The sequence below is a fragment of the Orcinus orca genome, chromosome 6 (assembly GCF_937001465.1).
Source record: "Orcinus orca chromosome 6, mOrcOrc1.1, whole genome shotgun sequence".
NCBI lineage: Eukaryota > Metazoa > Chordata > Mammalia > Artiodactyla > Delphinidae > Orcinus > Orcinus orca.
In genome coordinates this window covers 77460949-77480023 of record NC_064564.1, presented here as the reverse complement: position 1 = coordinate 77480023, position 19075 = coordinate 77460949, and the positions used below count along the sequence as shown (strand labels likewise).

Genomic DNA, 19075 nt, shown 5'->3' with positions numbered 1-19075 from the left:
TGTTGACTTTTGGTATTTTACAAGACATTCTACATAGTTTGAAAAAATTGTGTATTTTTCTTGAGTGCAGATCTGTCCATTAGACCGAGCTATGTTAGTACTTTGTTCAGATCTTCTGTATCTTTATGCATTTTTTCAGATTGATTCCTAAATTCTTGAGACATTCAAATTTCCCCCCATGAAGTTAATTTCTCCTTATAATTTGTATTCGATTTTTTGGCCTATGTTGTTAAAAGCATATTGGCTCTGGGTCAATATATCTTCTGAGAAATTCTTCCTTTTATCATAAAGTAATAACTTTCTTAAGCCTTAATAATGCTTTTCTGCCTGAAGTCTATTTTGTTTGCTACTAATATTGTGACAGTTGCTTTCCTGTGGCTATTGTTTTTCTGATATTTCTTTTTATATCACTTTATCATCAACACTTCTGCATTATTATTTTTAGATGTTCCCTTTTTTTTTTTTTTTTTTTTTTTTTGCGGTACGTGGGCCTCTCACTGTTGTGGCCTCTCCCGTTGCGGAGCACAGGCTCCGGACGCGCAGGCTCAGCGGCCATGGCTCACGGGCCCAGCCGCTCCGCGGCATGTGGTATCTTCCAGGACCGGGGCACGAACCCGCGTCCCCTGCATCGGCAGGCGGACTCTCAACCACTGCGCCACCAGGGAAGCCCTAGATGTTCCCTTTTCTAGCCAGCATGGCTACTCAGGGTAAATGGCACTGCCTGCTATGACAAACAACCCCAAATCTCAGTGCTTCAACACCACGAAGTTTTAAAAATTATTCTTTAATTATTATAATCTCTTTCATATTGCTTTTTGTGTTTTTTCTAAAGATTTATTGCTAGTTCTTCTGTTTACAGCATCTGCTGGCAATCCCCCATAGTGTTTTTCCGTAGTTTAGTTAGTAGTTTGGTGGGTGTGGGTGAGGGTGTTGGTGTGGGTTCACCTTTCAGAGGGTTTTTTCTTTCTCCTAAGTGGATTTCCAGTGAATCCTAGATAGTAGAAGTAGCACCATTAAGTGGTTTCGTATTTGGTTCTTTTGGAACCCTAGGACTTGAGGCCTTCAATGGTCCTAGGTGAATTTTCATTTTAATCTTTTGACTTGCGTTTCCTCCATCATTCAGGTAATATAAATCAAGACATACTTGGCATACAAGCAGTGTCTCTAATTCTCATAAGTTGCTTTTATTTTTCCACCCAAGATTCCAGGCAGACTGTGCTTTCCAAGGCCAGAGGATAGAGTTTGTTCTCATCCCTCTTTCATTAAGAGGGCCACTTTTTAAGGGCCACGGCCTTATTTAGAAGTTCAGGGTCTAGGCGTTTCTTCCAGCACCTGGAGGTCACTTCTCCTGTGGGGCCCAAAGGCCTATGTCCAGTCCAAAATCCTGCAGGCTACCTTTCATCAGCTTTCTAGAATAACTCTTCATTTCCAGCACCTGGGGATTTCCCCGGTCTCTTTCAAGTTTGGAAATGTATTAATTACTTTTAGGGTGTTCTGTCTTATATAGCATTTCTTTGGATTTATAATGATAAATGACATCACACCTTGCCAGACACTTTCTGATCCCTCTTTTTTTTTTTTTTTAGCAAATAAAGAAAAGTCTCAGAGGGAGAGCCCAGGGGTTTCTAGCTTGAATTTAATAGCATTGTTTTATTTTGATTATATTTAATTTATGTGACTATTTTAGGTGAGTGACTCTAAGTTTCCTTATATACAGTGATAACAAACCTTCCTTTCAAAACAAACTTAAGTCAATTTAAAGAAAAATATTAAGTACATTGACAAGGGCTAGGTGGCTATGAGAAACCCATAAAGGTGCTATATTCATATTCAAGTTTATAGAATGCTTGAAAAGCAGTTGATGGTCTGCTGAGCTTTGTCCTCATTTAGAAAAATGTTCCTATACGCTAAAGCAAACCTAGACAAGAAGATGTTTATCATCACCCTGAGCCTGGGTTGAGAATGTGGGAAATGCCCTGATTTGGGTAATCCAAGTCAGGGCATAGTGCCAGTCAGATATTCCCTTCAAAACAAACAATAAAGATCAGCTGTACTGCTCAGAATGGGCTGGATTAGCACGTGGTAACAGAGAAACCCAATATCTCAGGGCAAAACAAAAAGATTTCTTTCTTGCTCATATATCCAACGATCTTTATCCAGTAGGGGCTCTTCTCCTCCCAGCCCCTGTTCTGAGCTCCTCCATAGGCACCAAGGCGGGGAACAGCACGTGGCACCTATACTTGGTCCTAATTCTTCTGCCCGGAAGTGACACCTGCCACTTCCGCCCTCGTTTCATTGATCAAAGCAAGTCACATGGCCACCCTAATTTCAGAGGAGGACAAAAGGCGGAGAGCCAGAACTATTTGGTGAAGAGCGATAATGTTTATAAAACCGCCCAGCAAACAGTTCTAGATCCGTCCTCTAGATGGCGACGTGGAGCCAAGCATCTGTTGGGGAGGTCAGCAATAGTAGAGTCAGACTCAGTGTTTATAACACCCCCAGCCTGTTGGGTAGCTCCCTTCCGTACAGAGAAAACCCCTAATTAGGTAGTGACTACGGTTGGGTAAGGTAAAATACTTAACCTTCACTATGGACTGATTTGTTACCTAACAGATCCCAAGAGGCTTCCATTCCCATTGGTAAAACTCCATGCTGTTCCATCGCCAACTACTCTGGCCACTTCATTTCTACAAATATTTATAGACCTAATGTATGAATGTGGTTGAAGTGTTTACAGTGGGCACAGCTTGGGTTTCTGCCAGGTTTGCCTCTGGGCTGTTGTGGTGCAGCGTTCCTTCTCTGTCCCTGGGGTTTCCTAAAGACTCCCCACGGCCTTCTGTAATATCTGTGGATTTGTGAGTCCCTCTCTTCGGATCACTGCCTGGTCACAGCTTCAGCTTCTCTTTTCCCTCAGGTATGCCGCCTCTGGTTTTCTAGCACTTTCTTAACTGCGTCTCTGTGCCGTAAAGGGGCGCTGAGAGACAAAGGCTCTATTTACTAACTTCAGTGAGTCCAGGGCACTTAGAGGCTCTGTGGAGGTTTGTGCAGCACTGAAATTTTCCCTTACCGAGGCTGATACCCCAATTTTCATAACCTTAATATATGTTTTGTCCAACCATGACACAGACTTCAGTTAAATCACTGATCCTGCTATGATGTTTAAAATGAGGGAACACAATACCTTACACTTAGTGAATGCTTTATAATTTCCAGAGTATTTTCTCATGTATTCTAGTTATTGTTTATTCTCCACAGTCACTGTAATAGTCTGTATTCATTAACTTCATTTAAAATCACAAAGACGGTCAGCTAATTTTCTCAGAGTTAATAAGCGTGTCAGTACTAACCGTAGAACTGTAACCCAGGACTGTAACCTCATATCCAGGACCCTTTCAGTTATTCCATGATGTTGCCTATAACTCACAAACATCAACAAAACCTACAAAATTTTAAGATGGATACTATCTGTCTATTTTTAAGCCCTTCATATTTATCTTGGAGCTAAGGCCAGCACCCTTATGTGCTCTCTGAAGCAAGTAGGTATGATGTCATTTTTTTTTTTTTTTATGTTGACTCATAGGCAACTAGAGAAAATAATGTACATGTGCATTTAGGGGATTTCAAGTTCAATAATTCAATGCAACACACATTTATCGGGTATTTATTTCTACCAGGTGCTGGAGATGTAATAGTAAAGAAGACAGACATGGTTTCTGTCCTCATGAAGCTTCAAGGCTAATGGAGAAGGCAATTATAATAGCAAAAAGAACTACAATAAAGCAGATAACATTTGTTTCTTTCAGTGTTCTTTTCAGGCATTGCACAGTCTCTCTTTTATTGGAGAGGAAATGGAGGCACAGAAAGATTAAGTAACTTGCCATATGACACACAGTAAGGGGTAGAGCTAAGATTTGAATCTAGCTGCTCTCAACAGCAGCATTTTGCTACTTTACAGGTACTACAGGGTTGATGTCAAAGAGAACGCACACAGATCACTTCAGATGACGAGGGGTCATTGTAAGGAGATTTGAAAAACCGCAACAGCATGGGAAACCTAGACAGCTATCCCTCTGGGTCCCAGGACTTTCAAACTGGGGCCTAGAGCAGGCCTTCTCTTTGCCTACCACCCCACCTCCATTGCTGGACAGTCTGGTTTGCTGCACCCCATGCGGTGCGTCTCTGGCAAGGGTTATCTTGTTCCTGCCAATACGTTTATTGCCTTTGACTCACAGGCTGACCCCTTGCTCACTGTTTTTCGACTAGGGTGCAGGACTCATTTCAGAGAACATATAGGACAGAAGCCACAACAAGTGTATGGAGAAAGAAACTCCCTGGGGTTGTGTTTTTGAAGGGGTCTGTGGGGTTGACGGGTAAGGACACAGGCATTTACTTCTCTCAGGGGAGCAGCGCTGAATTGCTGGTGACAGTCCTCATTATTATTTTTTATTATTATTATTTTTTATTTTTTTGCTGTACGCGGGCCTCTCACTGCTGTGGCCTCTCCCGTTGTGGAGCACAGGCTCTGGACGCACAGGCTCAGCGGCCATGGCTCAAGGGCCCAGCCGCTCCGCAGCATGTGGGATCTTCCCGGACCGGGGCACGAACCCACGTCCCCTGCATCGGCAGGCGGACTCTCAACCTCTGCGCCACCAGGGAAGCCCCTCATTATTTTAACTCCATCATCCCATCTTCACCACAAGCATGAGGCTGGTCTGTTTCATTCTTCTACATCCTTAGCACAGAGTAGACACTCGATACATATTTGCTGAATAAATGAAGCAAGCACAGTTATCACTACAGACACAGGATTTTGTTTACGTCATAGACTTTGTTAACAATAAGGGGTTTAACTTGAATCCTGAAGAAACTGATCATCCAGGTAAGCAAACTCCAAATGTTTGGTAGACCCAGATTGAGGTGGAGAGGAGTCGCAGTAAGAGAGGGAGGGAGGGATTAAATTTAGAACTTTAACACTAAGGTTTATCATGTTTAAATTTAGATTAGTGTCTACATCAGAGGTATTCACCCTAGATGAGTAAAATTACATGGAAGCCACCACGAAGAAAAATATATTATCGTAGGGAGGGTGGGAGGGAGACGCAAGAGGGAGGGGATATGGGCGTATATGTATATGTATAGCTGATTCACTTTGTTATACAGCAGAAACTAACACACCATTGTAAAGCAATTATACTCCAATAAAGATGTTAAATATATATATATATATTATCATGATAAATGGGGATGTACTGAACGAGGGTCAGGAGATAAAAATAAGTCAAGGGGAATTTACTGTGAACAGTGATCAGCTTCCTACAACAGCATATAGATTTGCCACAGTTTCCTCCAGTATTTGTCTGTTCCCTTCCACTAGTCTTACCAAGTGGGTAAGTCCTGGGTTCAACAGTCCCGGGTTCAACACTGATTAGGGAGAAAAGATGGTAACTCATGACCAGAACCATCTTCACCAACTTATATTTCACAATGAATCTTTAAATATTCAAAGAAGGAAGGAAAATAACATCAGTTGGCACCTTCTCAGGAATGTTGGGCACTTTACATTCATTGCTTAATCTTTCAGCAACTCAGTGAGGTAGGTGGTATATCCCTGTTTTACAAACAGATCAGCAGAGTACGCTTTCCTCTGTCCACGCAGTTTAGGTAATATGCTCAAATTTACAGAGGAAGAGATATATACAAAGTCAGGTCTGTACTTACTCCAAAGCATATAATATATTGTATCCCTTGTTGAAAAAAAATTAAATGTCCCCTTAAGTATATTTTATTAGTTATTTGCTTCTCCTGTTTCTGAATTTCTTACTTGAGGTGTGTTTACTTATGAGAACTGGCAGAAGAAGTGACTCGCTCTGTGCACAGAGTAAAATCCGAGTCCGTGGTTCTCATTCACAGTAACTGCAGAAAGTCTGTATTCTAATTTAGGGCCACTTACAATGGATTCAGTACACATACTTGGTTTATTGAAAATGCCATCCTGGAATCTCTGGGTTTCCTTTTCAAAGAAAATTAAATCCCACACAATTTTTTACACTCTTTGCTTTGTGTTTGTTTGTTTGTTTTTTCAGATTACTGTTAGAGGATGTGGGCATGGACATCCCCTTTGAGGAGGGAATGCTGAGTCCCAGTGCGGCAGACATGAGGCCTGGTGAGGAAGCGTTCATTCATTTTCTTCAGCAGTGTTCTATATCCAAACGTGTTCATTATTCAGTGAGAGAACCATTTCCTGTGCATCCAACTTGTGATATCAGTGATAAAAGTGAAGAGAGGAAAAAAATATGTGTGAGGAAGGTGTTAGGCTTGATGTGGTTAATTTCAGAGTTGACTTGAGTCATCACCTAGTGTGGGCCACCCTTTATCTCCTGGGCCATGCCTGGATCTGCCAATGTTTTCAGTTCCTGTGATAACCGGCTGCTGTTTATCATAATACCAAATTCTAACATCTAAGTTCCCCAAATTTATACGTAAGTGTGAGAATATTAAAAATCAGCGATTTAATATTAAGGATGCTCAGTATCCTGATTATTAAAAAAGAAAAACAAAAAACCCCAAACTACGCTTTACAACCCAAGGCATATACAAAAAGGAATTAAAAAATTTCAGTTGCAACCTATATGACTCTCACTCTGTACTAGGTTCACTCCTTTGCACTGTACCAGCTACAGGATCATACCAAGATCCTGAACCCTGACATTATCAGTCAAGCCTAGAATTGAGAAAGAAGGGAGTCAATTTTTTATTTCTGTCCGAGTATTTAAAGTGCATTCTTCAAAGTACTAATCATGTGACATAACTATTCTTAAGTGTTCTATGGCCAAATAAGTATGGTAGCCACCGTACATCTGCTCCACTCTTCAAGGTCCACAATTCAAAAGTGAATTGTGGGAATTCCCTGCCAGTCCAGTGGTTAGAAATCTGCACTTCCGCTGCAGGGGGCCCAGGTTCGATCCCTGGTCGGGGAACTAAGATCCCACAAGCCACGTGGCGTGGCCCAGAAACCCCCAAAAATGTTATATACATAACATTTCTACCATCACAAAAAATTTCTTTTGTACAGCACAGCTCTGAGAATCCCTGTAATATGGAAACCCAATGTTTTACAAACTGACGGATCAATAGAAACATTTTTTCAAGTAATACATAAAAACATTACATGGAACACAGTTTAGGTGTTGTCTAGACAGAAAAAAAAAAAATCTTAATGACAAAGAAACAGTGTCAGCTTCCTTAGGACAAGAGACAAGACTAGAGTTAGAATTCCAGAATTGATGGGTATACCAGATGGCCTTCAAAACATTTTGTGATAGGGAATCCTGAAATTGTTTTGTTAAGGTATCTCTCTAACATTGTTTAGTTGGGATCAACTTGGTTAAAAATGACTTCTCCAGCTCTGCTTCTGTTAAGTGAAAGGCTCTTGAATGGCAAGATGCATATTACAGTGAAAGAGTGGGAGCTAATTCCATGAGCCTTACACGAGGAGACTATCACTACGGTACAGGAACCAATGTCAAGCCATATTGGCATAAGAATTAATGAGTGCTTGATCCAGGAATGTAATCTGGGAGGGTACCTCAGTTTTATTACAAAAAAAAAAAAAAGCCAAAGAAAGTTCACAACAGAGATGTCAGGAACTAAAGAGACGTATTTTGGGTTGTCTGTAAACATTACAGATAAAGTTTGTATCCTCCATTTCAGAGGAATAAAGTCTACATGAATCACTATAAGTTACGTGTAAAGCTTAACTGTTTTTCTTAAGTAATATGCATCATAAAAAATTTGATTCAGTAGTGTATCAGTGTCAAGTTCTCAAACCTGAACAGGGCAGTTCTAAAAACTAGATCTCTGCTCCCACTTCCTATTTCTGCATGGCCAGGGCTGATGTAGCTGGGGCGAGCCAGTACTGAGGCCTGCTGGCCAAGAGTGGGGTCTAAATCCCACATGAGGACTTTTAGCAGGTGTGCCTTTGCTGAAAGGCCTTAAAATTGTTTTTCACTGGGGCCCACACCCACTGTTGGCAGCCGTGTGTATGGTCTAATAATGTTGCTCTTTATCTTCTTTAGAACCTCCTAATTCTCTGGATCTTAATGGCAGTCATCCTCAGAGAATCAAACTCACAGCCCCAAATATCAATCTGTCTCTGGATCAGAGTGAAGGGTCTGTTCTCTCTGATGATAACTTGGACAGTCCAGACGAAATCGATATCAATGTGGATGAACTCGATACCCCTGATGAAGCAGATTCTTTTGAGTACACTGGGCATGGTAAGTGGCCAAGTTGGCAAGGCCAAAGTTAAGTGAAAAGTGAAAGATTATCTAATCTTATCTAATGTCATCTAGGTGGCTTTAGGAACAAACCTCTCATTGTGTTGCTGGTGGCTCCTTTCTGTGATTTCTAGAAGCTTCTGTTTGTATCTCAGGTCATAGGTGGACATGATTGATGGTTTAGAGCTTGACAGAACAGGTATGGCTCGCAGAGGTCATACAAAGCCATCACTCCTTTGTTAAACCCCTACTTTATGCCAGGCCTTGTGCTTGGCTGGGGTTGTAGGGCCATGTTACATGCTGTGTTACAAGTGTTACATGTAGGGCCATGTTACATGCTGTGTTATAAGAAAACTGGGACTGGGTTTGCAGAGAAAGAGAATTTAATCTGGAAGATAAAATTAGAGGTGGAAAAATTAGAGCTTACTGGTTTCTCTGTACAAGCTCCCACTGTCTGGAATGTTCTTGCCCACAGATCCTACCTGGGTGGCTCCTTCTCTTTATTCAGAACTTAATCAGATGTCATCTTCTCAGAGGCCTTCCCTGACCTCTGTAATGAAAGGCATTCCCCACACCACCACCTAGTCATTCTCTATCCCAGTATTCACTTTATTTTCCATGTGTCACACTAATTGAAATCATATCATTTAACTATTTGCTTGCATCTCTATTTTCTTTCTCTTCCCACTAGAATGTCTGCTCCACAAGGTCAGGGACTTTCTTATGTTTAGTGCTATATCCCCAGTAAAGCAGGAAGGAAGGAGGGATGGGACAGGGTGTGCTGGGGGAACAATAAAAAGGAAGAAAATTGGGGCTTCCCTGGTGGCGCAGTGGTTGAGAGTCCGCCTGCCGATGCAGGGGACACGGGTTCGTGCCCCGGTCCGGGAAGGTCCCACATGCCGGGGAGCGGCTGGGTTCGTGAGCCATGGCCGCTGAGCCTGCGCTCCGCAGTGGGAGAGGCCACAACAGTGAGAGGCCTGCGTACGGCAAAAAAAAAAAAAAGGGAGAAAATGAAAAGCTGTTGGATCAAACACTGGCACTCCTGATATGATTACCAGTCTTATTTTAGTTCTTTCTCTTGCTCAATGAAATTGCGTTTAAGAAATATATACAGATACAAAGCACTTGCTTTAAAAAATGGCATCATGTAGTTTCAGTTTTACAGGGTGGCATTCTCTGACTTTGTAGTATTTGAATTTGAAAGTAAGAGAATCCTGGCTACAGCTACTGCTTTGATATACTTTGAAAATGATTAAAAAAGAAATACCACAATTGAATGATGCCCTGACTTATTTAGAGCTATACTGATTCCAGCAGTTTCTTTCATAGAAGAACATAGTTATGAAATTAGGAGAGTCATCATCAAATTACTTGCATCATCAAATTACTTAAGTCAACCAATGGTCATTGAGCAACCAGGGCTATAACCACAACCAGCATAGATTCAGACCCTGCCTTCACAGAGTGTAAAGCTTTATTTCCTCAAGCTAAGAAAACAGGAAGTGGCTAAACTACTTGTATTACAGATGATCATGTTTAAGTAGAGATTTTATATTGCATTTTTATCATGTTCTTGGATTTTTATAGTTATCAGGATATTTGACCCTGTAGGTTGAAATACACAAATAGGAGGTGAAAGGTCTTGAATTCATATTCTTTTCTGCCATCTCAGTCACTCTTCCCCAGCTACTCCATCCTTTCCAGCTGACCCCAGCTCTCCCAGCCCTTCTTCTGCTAATAGATCTTCAAGTGTAAAAGTCAAGCATTAACTTAAAATCCCAGAGAAGACAGCTGTGGCAGGACCCTGCTCGCCCCTCCCTCTCCTCCCCCTGTGCTTTCCTGTTGCCCTGGAGAGCTGTGTCACACTACATCTGAACCTTTTCTTTTTATAAATAGTAAAACTGTCAAGCAAAGTGGTGGTGGCTGAGCAAACTGGTAATTAAAGCTGCCACTTGCTGACACAGTTCTTTTTATTTAGTCGACACAGTTATGCTGAAAGAACCAGATTAACAGCCACAACCCTGCTTTTAGGTCTTAAACTCAAAGGAGAGAATTTTAATGTAAGTTGAATTTTAAGTCCACCTTGATTTTCATATGAAAGATGTATGTTCAGACACTGTTTTAAAAACAACATTAAACACTGAAAACACAAAGTGCCTCTGAATAGCTATATTTTATAAACATGCAGATATAGATAACTGACTATACAGAGAGAATACATTAGCGTCCCAAAGTATGAAATTAATGTTTGGAAAGCTGCATGGTTTTCTTGTTTGTTGTGTGAGCATTCTGAACTAGGCATATACATTCTAAACAAAATTGGAGTTTTTAAGGCACAGGCTTTCAAGAGTGTTTGGTCAGTAATTAATTTTATTTAATGAACACTTTTCACAGTGCTTACTGTGTGCCAGGATCTGTGCTAGGTGCATTATAAATATTAACTATATTAATGCTCACGTCAAATCTATGAATAGGTGTTATGTTACCCCCAGAGGTTAAGCAAGTCACCTAAGGTCACATAGCCAGTAAACGTCAGAGCCAGCATTCAAAACCTGAGTTGTCCCCGACTCCTGGGCCATGCTCTCTCCATAAATATACTGACAGTGAACAGGAGGATCTTTTGCTAGGTTAGGCTAGCGCACCTGAAGTCAAGCCTGGTGACCCATCCTCACATCTACATTCCCTTTTATCCAGCCATTTTCCGGTGACTTGAGGGCCCTTAATTTCTCAAGTGCTTGAAGGATGTTTACACCATTTGCCTGTTTTATTCAGTTGATGATCACCAAACACTGCTGCCAGGTTATTTGCCCACAGTGTGATTTTGCTTACGGAAAATTTCTGAAGCTCACTATCAAAAGATGTTAAATTAGTCTTCCCTCCCAAGCTATTTTCTTTAATAATTGTGTCCAAATGTCATTCAAAGTACCGACATAATTAAGGCTTGACTTCCTTTGGTATTTAGAAGTGCCAAAGATATCAGAAATATGTAGATAGTGAAGGATTTAACAGGCCAGTCTTTCATATTAAGGGAGATCTGAGCTTTCTTTTTCTTTTAATACTTTATTATACTAATCCTATAAACTTAAAAATATCCAAAGGTCAGAAAATTGATGATGACCTATTTCTGTTTTCCAAACCAACCGCAGAGTTATTTTTACCGTAATTCAGGTCTCAGCAAAGCCATTTCATAAGGGAAATGGAAAAATGATAGAGAATTTTAGCCTGAATATTTCTGATAAGAACATTATAAGAAACACTTATGTGCTCTTATATTTTTTCTTCCTAGGCTAAGCGATGTTTAGTGACCTCGTTTAAGCTACCTTTTCTAAAACTAACCCCTAATGACAGACAGTTTCCTATGTGAATAAGATGCCCTAACATTTTTTCCACATAATCAGATAGTCACTTCATTTAACTTCCTTATCTGCAGTCTTCCATTATTTTCACAGCCTACAGGCAACCAGCTTATAAAATCAATTCCCTGTTTTAACTCTGCATATTAACTAGTCAAGCGTTAGGCTTATTCTGTTTTACCCACAAGCAACCTTATGCCATAATGATAATGTGGTATGAAAGGATGATTTTTTCCTTGTATTTCTGTATGCTGAGTTTTCACATTCAAATTAACTACGTACCTGTTGTCACCTGAAGAACTTTAAAGACTTTCTTAGCTGGGTACGGGATGTCTTTCCTCTAACAAGTAAAAGTGCAAACCCGGGGGGCGGAGTGTATGAAAAAATGGAAGTGGGAAGACCATTGAGCAAGTTACTCTTGTTGCCTGGGACTAAGACGTACCTAGGACTCTAACAATAGCAAAGAAGATGGAGAAAGCCCGTGTTTGAACCCCGGCTATGCTCTTTCCAACTGTACTGAACTATACTTCAACAGGAAAAAACTGAAGAATTTTCTCAGTTTGTGATACTGGCAAAAGATGAAGCTGAACTTAAGCTTCATTCTGTCAGGAAGGGTCCTTAGAAATATGTTCACATCATGATATGCTTTTGTAAAAGTTTGAAGAAAAAAAAAAAAGAAAAGATTGTTTTCCTTAAAAAGCTCCCTCCCCCCAAAACTATATATACTTCAGGCTCAAACAAACCTGAATCCACATTGGATACTAAGTGACATAAAAGGGAGCGATGAAAGGTATCTTAGGAATGAAAATTCAAAGCTAGTTTGTAAATCTCTGGGTATTTAGCATAATACTAAACATGTCTTGAACGATGAGTGTCATTTAGAAAGCACTCCTCCTACAAATGAAATTAGTAACATTCAACCTAATGTTCTCTAAATCAATAGTCTAGATTAATACACAGCATGTCCAGGATTCAATTATGCCTAATGTTAGTGATCAAATATGTCACGAATAATACCTAACCTCATTTTCTTCCTGGGAGTGATTTCTAACATTTAATACAAATAAAGAGGCTCTTTGGCTTAAAAAAAAAAAAAAAAAAAAAAAAGTTCAAACATAATGAATGTCTTTTAAGGCATTTTCAGACTGTTCCCATTATCAGTGCAAGATCACAACATAGAAAGCTAGTCCCCTTTACAGATGTATGTCCCTACTGGAGGCCACGGCTGGCCTCATTGCCCCATCTTTTGTTAGTCTGTGTGATCACCAACAGGGGACTCTCCACCGTGACCTGTTAGCACAGGATATTCAGGAGCCTGTGCACTACATCTTCTCACCAAAGGCAAAAGAAAATGTTCAAGTTGACTTCTCCCCTGTGTACCAAGGCTTAATTGACTTCAACAGTCGCCAGGGAGAAAAGCCTGTTATTCAGAAAAGGAGACAAAGAAAATCAAGCATTTCTTAGTGAAGAGAGCATGAGACCAAACATTAAATTTGGAGGGCCTGGGGACAGAGAGTTAAATGAGACCGGAAAATTTTGCAAATAGTGAGAAAATGATAGCAATGGGAGGACGGTAATTTATAGTTGTAGCAGAAGAATTTTTTTTTAAAGTAGTTTTCTCATATTTTAAAAATTTAATTTAATTTAATTTTTTATTGTATTTCTGGCTGCGTTGGATCTTCGTTGCTGCACGCGGTCTTTCTCTAGTTGCGGCAAGCGGGAGCTGCTCTTCCTCGTGGTGGGCGGGCTTCTCATTGCGGTGGCTTCTCTTGTTGTGGAGCTCGGGCTCTAGTCACGCGGGCTCAGCTATTGCAGCACATGGGCTTAATAGTTGCAGTGCGTGGGCTTAGGAGTTGTGGCCCACAGGCTATAGGGCGCACGGGCTTCAGTGGTTGTGGCGTGCGGGCTTCAGTAGTTGTGGCTTGCGGGCTCTAGAGCGCAGGCTCAGTAGTACTGGCGCACGGGCTTGGGTGCTCCACAGCATGTGGGATCTTCCCAGACCAGGGATTGAACCTGTGTTCCCTGCATTGGCAGGCGGATTCTCAACCACTGCGCCACCAGGGAAGTCCCAGAAGAATTATTAAGTTTGGGAAGATCCATTAATTAAAGGGAGTAAAATAAAGCTACTTTTACTTCCCACTAGCTTAGATTGTTGACTTCCAGAATTGAACACCTTAAGACAATGTACTGAACCCCTAGCTCTTATATAACTTTATTTCATTTATATCAGTCAGAAGAGGTGGGAAAAGGAGACATACCAACTTGGCCATGCTTTCTCTGAAACATTAGGAGTAACATTTGATAAAAAGGTCCAGCCTCGAGCTTCTTTTTATTGAAGTATAGTTGATTTACAATGTTGTGTTAATTACTGCTGTACAGCAAAGTGATTCAGTTATACATATATATACATTCTTTTTTTATATTCTTTTCCATTATGGTTTATCACAGGATATTGAATATAGTTCTCTGTGCTATACAGTATGACCTTGTTGTTGATCCATCCTATATATCATAGTTTGCATCTGCTAATCCCAAACTCCCACTCCATCCCTCCCCCGACCCCTCTCCCCCTTGGCAACCACCAGTCTGTTCTCTATGTCCGTGATTCTGTTTCTGTTTCACAGATAGTTTCATTGTGTCGTATTTAAGATTCCACATATAGGTGATATCATATGGTATTTGAATTTCTCTTTCTGACTTACTTCACTTAGTATGAGAATCTTCGGGTACATCCATGTTGCTGCAAATGGTATTATTTCATTCTTCTTTATGGCTGAGTAGTATTCCATTGTATATAAGTACCACATCTTCTTTATCCATTCATCTGTTGATGGACGTTTAGGTTATTTCTATGTCTTGGCTATAGTGAAAAGTGCTGCTATGAACATAGGGGTGCATGTATCTTTTTTGAATTATAGTTTTGTCTGGATAGATGCCCAGGAATGAGATTGCTGGATCATATGGCAACTCGACTTTTAGTTTTCTGAGGAAGCTCCATACTGTTTTCCACAGTGGCTGCACCAACTTACATTCCCAACAACAGTGTGGGAGGGTTCCCTTTTCTCCACACCCTCTACAGCATTTACTGTTTGTAGATTTTTTGATGATGGCCATTCTGACTGGTGTGAGGTGATACCTCACTGTAGTTTTGATTTGCATTTCTCTAATGATTAGTGATGTTGAGCATCCTTTCATGTGTTTGTTGGCAATCTGTATGTCTTCTTTGGAGAAATGTCTGTTTAGGTCTTCTGCCCATTTTTGGATTGGGTTGTTTGTGTTTTGGTTGTTGAGTTGTATGAGCTGTTTGTATATTTTGGAAATTAAGCCCATGTCGGTTGCATCATTTGCAAATGTCTTCTCTCATTCTATAGGTTGTCTTTTGTTTATGGTTTCCTTTGGTGTGCAGAAGCTTGTAAGTTTGATTAGGCCCCATTTGTTTGCTTTTATTTCTACTGCCTTGGGGGACTGACCTAAGAAAACATTGGTATGACTTATGTCACAGAATGTTTTGCCTATGTTCTCTTCTAGGAGTTTTATGGTGTCATGTCTTATGTTTAAGTCTTTAAGCCATTTTGAGTTTATATTTGTGTATGGTGAGAGGGTGTGTTCTAACTTCATTGATTTACATGTGCCAGTCAGTCTCAAACTTCTATGCCAAACTGAATAATAATGCTGTTTTTAAAAGTAAACTGTAGGAAAATGTTTGTGTACATGTAGACATACTTTTAAGGTAGGAGTGTAGTGTCCTTTCTTACTATGATACAACAATCAAAAAGCATACAGACAAAAACTGATAGGTTCAACTATATAAAAATATATTTCTATTTGGGAAAAATCACAAATTCAAAAACTAAGCACAAGGCAGGAAAATAATTGCAGTATATGACAAAGTTCTGTATAAAGAACTCCAAAAAATCAGTAAGGACCACAATAGGCAAAGGATTTATCAGGTGCCTCCCTGTCAGTAAGAGAAATATAAATAACCAATAAACAATAATTCTCACCTTCTTTAATAATTTAATATACATTAAAACAACAAAGAGAGAAGTTTCACCTTAAATTTTCAACAATTAAAAACTTCGATAACCTCCAATGTTGTTTTTTTTTAATAAATTCATTGATTTTTTAAATTTTTGGCTGCATTGGGTCTTCATTGCTGCACAGGGGCTTTCTCTAGTTGTGGTGAGCGGGGTCTATTGTTGCGGTACATGGGCTTCTCATTGCGGTGGCTTCTCGTTGCGGAGCACGGGCTCTAGATGCGTGGGCTTCAGTAGTTGTGGCGTGCGGGCTTCAGTAGTTGTGGCACACGGGCTCAGTAGTTGTGGCGTGCAGGCTCAGTAGTTGTGGCGCATGGGCTTAGTTGCTCCGTGCATGTGGGATCTTCCCGGACCAGGGCTCGAAACCATGTCCCCTGCATTGGCAGGCAGATTCTTAACCACTGTACAACCAGGGAAGTCCCGCCAGTGGTTTTAATAGTGTGAGGAAATAGGTACTCTCAGCTATTTTGGTGTGATATATTCAAGGCCAGAAATGCTCATAAAGCCTTTCAGTGCTTAGACCCTCTGACCCAGCATTCCATTGCTAGAAAGGTAACCTATAGCAATATGTGCACAAAAGAGATAAGACACCTTTACAGAGATACTTATTGCAGCAAATTCTTTATAAGGAAGAACAACCCATAGAGTAAAACTAAATTTCCATTGCTATGGGACTGATAAACTAAAAGACATCAGTAAAACTGAATACTCTAGGGCTATTTTTAAAAATGAGCAGGGTTTATATTCACTGAGATGAAAAGAAGCCCATGCTGTGTTATTAGGTGGAAGCACATTGTAGAGCAGTACGTACAGAACATGCAGAAGATAGAGATTAATCATACTTTCTGGGGAAAAAAAAGTATGTTTGTGCCCATGAGTATAGAAAGAAAACTACATATCAAACAAAAATGAGTGAGAGAGGCATTGGTGATTTTTGCTGTTTCCCTGAACAATTTCTGGCATCTTCTGATCCGTAGTCAGATGTACTATCCATCGCACCACTAGCCCCCACCCAACAATTTCTGTATTGCTTGTACTTTTATTAACGTGTTTTATTTTTATAACAAAGAGAACAGAGTATACAAAAAAAAATTTTTTTTCACAAAGTAGCCTCAATTAAAGCATGCAGAAAACAAAACAACCCCACACAGATCACCAGGGTCAACGTAGAGCAGGCCAGAAAGTCCCAGACAGGGTGAAGAGGGGTTGGTGGATGGTGAGTACATTGCAGAGAAGAGCAGGTGTGTACAAGAACCTCAGAAGACAAACCCGCATCAGAGCCCAGTGGGAAAACAGGGTCCTGGTAAGGGAGCGGAGAGGAGCATCTGAGGGTCCTACCCCACGTGGGAAGGGAGAAGCAGGAAGGGATCCCAGAAAGGGAGTCCAGGGCAGATGGATGGATTTGCACAAGTGACACAGCACTTGATCTGAAACCAAGGTTGCTGCTTTCCCATCCTGAATAAGCTGCAAGCGCTGGTGGGAATGCAGAGAAAGCCAGAGTGATTGCAAGGCTCTGCAGGTGGTAGTAGCTGTTGGTGTTGGCATAAAAGGCTAGGATTGCTTCCCAGCTGGACTCCATTTTGCTATTCTAAGTCACAGGTAATTACACACGTTTGAATTTGTCTTGCGGGATCTTCTGGAACATAATGGCTCTGTTGTGGCTCCCTTACAGATTACCTATACTTCCAGGAACTTGTCCAAGCTTTATTTATCCACTCACCCTCCCAAGTTTCACTGAGGGCTCTGTGCAGGGTTTCAAGCTAAGTGTTGAGTGGGTTGGTGGAGGCAGATATTAAAGATGATTCTGGCACAATTTCTTAGCCCAAGGAACTCACTGCCTTATAGTAACATAAATGAGAATGAGACAGTTACACATTCAAGGTACAATGTGATAGCTTAGAAGAGTAGACAAGGTAAGGGTCTGATTGTATTTGCTTCCTAACTCTGTGACCTGAGGTAGTTACTTCAGAGTTTTTGCATTGGTATTACACGTGGAGTATCAATCAAAGGTAATTTCTCATGAAATGGACACTTAATGATAACATCTGAAAGCATTATTGTGAAATCTGTAAACAATCCTTTTCTCCAAGTCACTTAAACATACATAGAATAACCACTGTTAAATTCTACTAGTACTTGAAGTAAACATGGAAACAATTGTTGCTTATTCTTTTAAGAAAACTGAATATGGTTGCTTTTTTCTTGATGCACAAGAATGGGTAGTAAATTTCTCCCCCAAGAATGCTCAGTGGGCTTTTTCATTGCCTTGGGCACCCGCAAGTAAGAGTCTTGTGAATTTTTGGCCTTGGAGCACTTCTGGTCTACGAGGTTGTTTCTCACTTACTGTAAAACCTTTGTGTAGCATATTTTGAAAAATGTATAGGAAGTAATATCGAATTCATGTCCAGATGCACTCCCAGTAGAGAAGGGGATTCAACCCCACTGTAAGAGTCTTCGAGTGGGGGTCTAGGCTGGCGGTGTCGTCAAGATACTGAGCTGAGGGCCCCCAAAACTCTCTGAGCACTCAGGATACACCAAGAAATGTGGCGCAAGGAAGATAGGGCCTGATGACTAGCCTTTCACCCCATCAGAAAGACCTGCAGTCTACAACTTATATGATCAAGGATGAGTTAGCACCAGCCTATGCCCCCTTGGACCACTACAGACACAAGACAGCTCTAGCTCTTTTCCTATCCCCACCCTCCGCCTGGCCTTCACAATGGATTGGTTGTTCAGTCAGTCAATCAATAAGACTTCACTGAGTGTCCTTTATGTGATCAGGATGGTGTCAAGCTCTATCAGAGTTGTACAGAACAGGGAGCTCGGGTTGACTCTGCCAGGAGGTCGCTAGTTGCTGAACTGCCTCACCTGTGGAGGTCTTTCTTCTTTATCCCTGCTCTATGCTTCATTTCCAGAGGATCACACAGCCAACAAAGATTCTGGCCAAGAGTCAGAGTCTATTCCGGAATATACGGCAGAAGAGGAGCGAGAGGACAACCGGCTGTGGAGGACCGTGGTGATTGGAGAACAGGAGCAGCGGATTGACATGAAGGTCATCGAGCCCTACAGGAGAGTCATTTCTCATGGAGGTAGGTGAGCTCTGCAAACCTGGGAAGCAAGCAGCGGGGCGGCCATACAGTTTTTATAAGAAAACAAAACTAGGGTTCTCTGCAGCATGACGTCCCAAGACCCTATTAGGCAGTCAACGTTCAGGGCACTGTAGAGCTAAGCGTATTATTTCATACTCAATTCAATGAACACTGGAAAGCTTACTATGCAAAAGTAACTTTCCAATGTGAAAAATGCCTTTCGCACTGCATACCTGATAGCTATCATCTTCTGGGCAAATTTCTTGAAAGCCATAGTCGTCCAATTTAATAGTGTGTTTGGAATTCATATGTTGTAGGGT

The 19075-nt window shown here is 40.9% G+C and overlaps 2 protein-coding genes across 14 annotated transcripts in view; one reads left to right on the top strand and one right to left on the bottom strand.

Annotated features, from left to right (window-relative positions):
- Positions 1–19075, top strand: part of PRUNE2 (prune homolog 2 with BCH domain) — a 96493-nt gene that overhangs the window by 40699 nt on the left and 36719 nt on the right. For all 11 annotated transcript variants that reach the window (XM_049710821.1, XM_049710818.1, XM_049710815.1 and 8 more), the window contains 3 exons: positions 6084–6163; positions 8076–8276; positions 18582–18755. In XM_049710821.1, coding sequence (XP_049566778.1) covers positions 6084–6163; positions 8076–8276; positions 18582–18755 — 455 coding nt within the window. The remainder of the gene's footprint in view (positions 1–6083; positions 6164–8075; positions 8277–18581; positions 18756–19075) is intronic.
- Positions 17824–19075, bottom strand: part of GCNT1 (glucosaminyl (N-acetyl) transferase 1) — a 202272-nt gene continuing 201020 nt past the window's right edge. For all 3 annotated transcript variants that reach the window (XR_007477796.1, XR_007477798.1, XR_007477797.1), the window contains one exon: positions 17824–18774. The gene's annotated coding sequence lies outside the window, so the exon portion shown is untranslated. The remainder of the gene's footprint in view (positions 18775–19075) is intronic.